The 4,414-nt window shown below is 35.7% G+C and overlaps 1 protein-coding gene across 1 annotated transcript; it reads right to left on the bottom strand.

Moving 5' to 3' along the window:
• Positions 1-3,085: 3,085 nt before the first annotated feature.
• Positions 3,086-4,183, bottom strand: LOC113471961 (histone H3.v1-like). The gene is made up of 2 exons (XM_026831467.1): positions 3,316-4,183; positions 3,086-3,250 (listed from the first exon to the last, which is right to left on the bottom strand). The coding sequence occupies exons 1-2, from the start codon at positions 3,502-3,504 to the stop codon at positions 3,086-3,088; spliced, it is 354 nt and encodes a 117-aa protein (XP_026687268.1). The 5' UTR covers positions 3,505-4,183.
• Positions 4,184-4,414: the final 231 nt, after the last annotated feature.

The raw sequence follows: 4,414 nt of genomic DNA, 5'->3' as shown, positions 1-4,414 counted from the left end.
GAATTTCATAATGATGATACCCATAGTGGGGAGGAGAGGAGAGGGGAGGGGACGTCCGGTCCGACGGCACGGCGACTACGACTCTCCACGCAGAAAAAAAAAAGAAAATAAATCTAAATGTCAAAATGTGAAATTTCTGAAATGACAGCATTGTCAGATATTACACCTATGTATCCATAACCGTCATAATAAAGGTAAAATAAGTCGTCCTGTTCTGAACAATAAAATTTTGACAAGTGTTGAGAAAGAAAAGAACTGAATTTGTAATTTATAGTTTCCTTTGGTAAAATAATTATGTAGGTAAAACTTGGATCAGTTTTTCTAATATCTTGGACAAATTGATGTTTTTCTAGGACCAATCAATGGGTCATCATTATTTTCATCAATGCGTCATCATTTTCATCAATGGGTCATCATTATTTTCATCAATGGGTCATCATTTTCATCAATGGGTCATCATTTTCATCTCCCATTGGATTTTCCCTTTCTCCTAATGGATCTTTTCTTTTTGGACTTTCAATCATATAGTTGTTATCATTATCGCTATCATAGCCTATTATTAGGTGGCATATCTTTAGCCCTATTTTATCATAATCTGTATTTTCATATGTTTCAGGAAGCCCATTTGGAAAGAGTTTGAAATGAGAATCCTCTTCATTCAATTGCAGAGGATATCGTCCTTACGGCCATGTCTTTCCAACTTTTAGATTTTTTACCCCCAGATTTATATTTTTCATATTTTCATATATAGTTTTAACCTTATACCTACCCTCTCTCTGTGATCTCCTCTAGTCTTCTGTGTTCAGTGTACCTCGTTTAGTGTTTAGTGTTTCCTGTAGCCCTGATGATGGAGGGAGTGCCTCCGAAACATGTCGGCTTTTAATAAATAAACTGTAATAATTCTTTGAAGTTCTGCAAAATATATATGCCTTTTTGGTTCTCCTTATCAAGCTCACAGCTGTTATTTCAAAGCCAAGTTACCAGGAGTGTGTTTCTGTGGACACCCTGTTTATCTGTTACGGTAAACAAATCAACGTAGGGCAAAACGGGGTAGCCAGATAGAGGGCAAAGTGAACCCTGAGATTGTTAGGTGACTGGGGAGGCAGATAAAGAGGTAGGTAACTCTGTAACTCAATAGAAAACTTTTCCAATATTTCCCACTGTAAATAAAAAGAGGTTCGAAAGTTGAATTCCATCTATTTGGATAGGAGAGTTTTTGTATTTTTTTCTTCTACTATTATTTACTATTCCAACAATTCCATTGGTGCCTATATGGCCACCAGAGTTTTTGCCATTGAAAATGTTTGTGACTGATTTTATCAAACTCGGACATCAACTATCGCAGAACGAACAAACAACTAAATTCAAAATCGTTCACACTTACCTCTTCATTCCACCATCACAATCAACCAAAATGTCCCACCCACAACCCAGGGTTCCTCTGTAGGTCCGCCACTGATGGTGGATACTTTGTTTACATTGTATAGACACGGTTCTACTTGAATACTTGCTATTCCGAAATAACGTTAAATTATTATGTTATATGTTTACATTTTTGTTCAAGTCTTCAGACTGTTTGAACATGATTTATGCTTCAATAATGATTTCATTTGAAAGAAAGTTAAAAAAAAAAAAAAAAAAAAAAAACGCAAAAAAAAAAAAAAAGCCGTGACCTTTCCAGGGATTTTTCGACTCTGTCTGGGATGTGGATGTGACACTTATTTCTACCAAACCATCATAAATTGTAAAATCGGCCTTAGACGCTACGCGTGCAAATTTTTAATTTAGCAAACGAAGAAAAAGTAAAAAAAAAGGGAATTAAAAAAAGCGTTCAAAACAAAAGGAAATAATTACTCACCATATAAAACTCTGCAAAGCCTCGTGGTTCTCTGTCTTTCCTTCTGCATTTTACGATGGTGACAGCTCAGACATAATAAAATTGCTGAAAGAGAATTTTTTACTACTGCCAGCAAAACTATTTCTCTAGCCTAGCTCCCCTAAACAGTTCATAATCTGCCCCCATTGTTAAATGCTTAATGTCGTTAACCAGTAAACTAGAGTTGCTTTACACTAAACTAAAGTTGACTATCTTCGCTCCTCGTTTATTAGCAGCCTTGAAACTATATTACCACACTGTAAGTAGTTGACGACTACTAAATCAGAGCTTTAAATTAATTAAAGTCAGTGTTTTTCTGGCGCACCCTGTATAGCTTTTATTGGACCTTTCTTGGGGACTCTCTGCTCGAAGTTCTCATTCACCTAACGCGTAAAATCCACAATTTGCTATACGTTCACTAAGGAAAGGCCACACTAGAATTCTCTTATCTTAAATAAATACCTACAAATGTTGAAAATGAAAAGGAAAAACAAAGAAAATTCGAAGGAAAAACAAAGGAACACTCAAAGGAAAAAACAACATTGGGAAATCTAATTATTTTTAATATCCCCTTAGGGCCTCAAGGGATGGAAATTGCCAAGGTAGGAGAAGAAAAGGAACCCAGTTTATTTAAATACATTCAACTTTTTCGTGTATAAATGCAGACTATATCCAATTTTTCCAGAGTATAAATGAAGGAAAAAAGTTTCCTCGTAAAAATGAGTTTTCAAATGGAATGAAATTATTGGTCGGAACGAAGTTAGACAGGGTGATGTTCTCATTGTATTTCCAGAAACTCCAGAGAGGTTCGATATTTTTGAAGATATCTTTTCGAAGAATTTGAGGATACAACAGACTAATCTACTCTGATAATGATAAAACTTTCATCCCAAATTGGAACTGTTTGGGTATGAGAGCGTTGAATGAACTTTTTCAAATTACTTGTGCTAGAAGATGCTAATATCCTAATAGAGATGATTAGGTAGGTAGGATTTTTTTTATTTTATTGTTCAGATCAATTCAATCTCGAGCTCAATAAACTTTGAGCTGAACCCTCCTCGTCTAAAACGTTCCCTACTTAATTCCTTCTACTATGTCTATTCTTTTCCTTGAATCTTTTGCTTGGCTGTGTATAATAAAGGATATGGATTAGTGATCATCCGCAGATTGTTCCCTACTTAATTCCTTCTACTATGTCTATTCTTTTCCTTAAATCTTTTGCTTGGCTGTGTATAATAAAGGATATGGATTCGTGATCATCCGCAGACACCACGACCTCGGTCTGGAGGTCTGATCCAAATATTTGAGCGAGATGGGTATGAACCCCGGATACGGCAACTGGAGAGCCGGATCTTCCTCCTCCTCTAGCTCCTCCTTGAAGTCTGATCCAAATATTTGAGCGAGATGGGTATGAACCCCGGATACGGCAACTGGAGAGCCGGATCTTCCTCCTCCTCTAGCTCCTCCTCTTCATCTTCCTCGTCCTCCTCCTCTTCCTCTCCTTCGTCTTCTTCCTCTTCGCATCCTTGATCCAAGTCTTCGAAATCAGAGTACTCCTGGATGTCGGACTCAGGATCTGATTGGATGTTGCGGCCACCTGGATAACCGCGGTATTGTTTGAGTGACATGACGCACTGGGTTTAGGTTGGATAGTCAATTTGGGTTGACGTCAAATTGGGTTAATTAATGTCAACTTTTGGGATCATTCAGGTCAATTTGGGTTATCAAAATCAATTTTATGTGAGGTTTGGAATCAATTTGGGATAAGATTCCTACGGGTTTTGGATAGGTGAGGTTTTTAGATTAATTTTCAATAAGATTCCTACGGATTTAGGTTGAATTAAGGTCAATTTGGTTGACAAAATCAATCTTAGGTAAGGTTTGGGATCAATTTCTGATGAGATCCCTACGGACTTTTATGTACATTTAAAATTTTTTGGGGAATGTTAGGTTAACTTGTCTTGAGAATCTAGGTTTTTGGTATTAGAACTGGGTTCAATGTTTCGCGAAAGGTTTACCGCCCGAAATAAAAACTATATAGTTCTTCGTAAAACACTAGAAAAACCGGAACGACCGAACCCGAACAAAAATTAATCACATATCATCTCTCTTTCATTAAAAAATAAAACTCAACTTGATTATACCTAGAGATTATTAAGTACCTTTAGTATTTTGGTAACAAAAGACTTTACAAATTCATTAAACTACTCCTTTCTAATTACACTAATCACAGAAGGGATATTTAATTAATAAATTAACTGATGGATAAAAAGTTAGGCATCTACATTATTTACAAAATATCAGGAAAACAATTTCATTTTAGTATAAACTGTTTACATATATCACTTTAAAAAAATAGAAAGTAAAAATGTTATAAAGTTGACTTTAGGATCTATTGTTTGTCCTCCAAATTCAAATTCCGTAAGGACGATATCCTCTGCAATTGAATGAAGAGGATTCTCATTTCAAACTCTTTCCAAATGGGCTTTCTGAAACATAAGAAAATATAGATTATGATAAAATAGGGCCAAGATATGA

This window comes from Diaphorina citri, unplaced genomic scaffold (assembly GCF_000475195.1).
Source record: "Diaphorina citri unplaced genomic scaffold, Diaci psyllid genome assembly version 1.1 scaffold3410, whole genome shotgun sequence".
Classification (NCBI taxonomy): domain Eukaryota; kingdom Metazoa; phylum Arthropoda; class Insecta; order Hemiptera; family Psyllidae; genus Diaphorina; species Diaphorina citri.
This window is presented reverse-complemented; position numbering and strand designations above follow the sequence as displayed.

Excerpts from the sequence above, each read along its gene's own strand:
- LOC113471961 (XM_026831467.1), bottom strand. The coding sequence starts at position 3,504 with ATGTCACTCAAACAATACCGCGGTTATCCAGGTGGCCGCAACATCCAA. Across the intron at positions 3,251-3,315 it reads TAGAGGAGGAGGAAGATCCG|GAGGAGCTAGAGGAGGAGGA; the intron begins GCTCTCCAGTTG and ends TCAGACTTCAAG.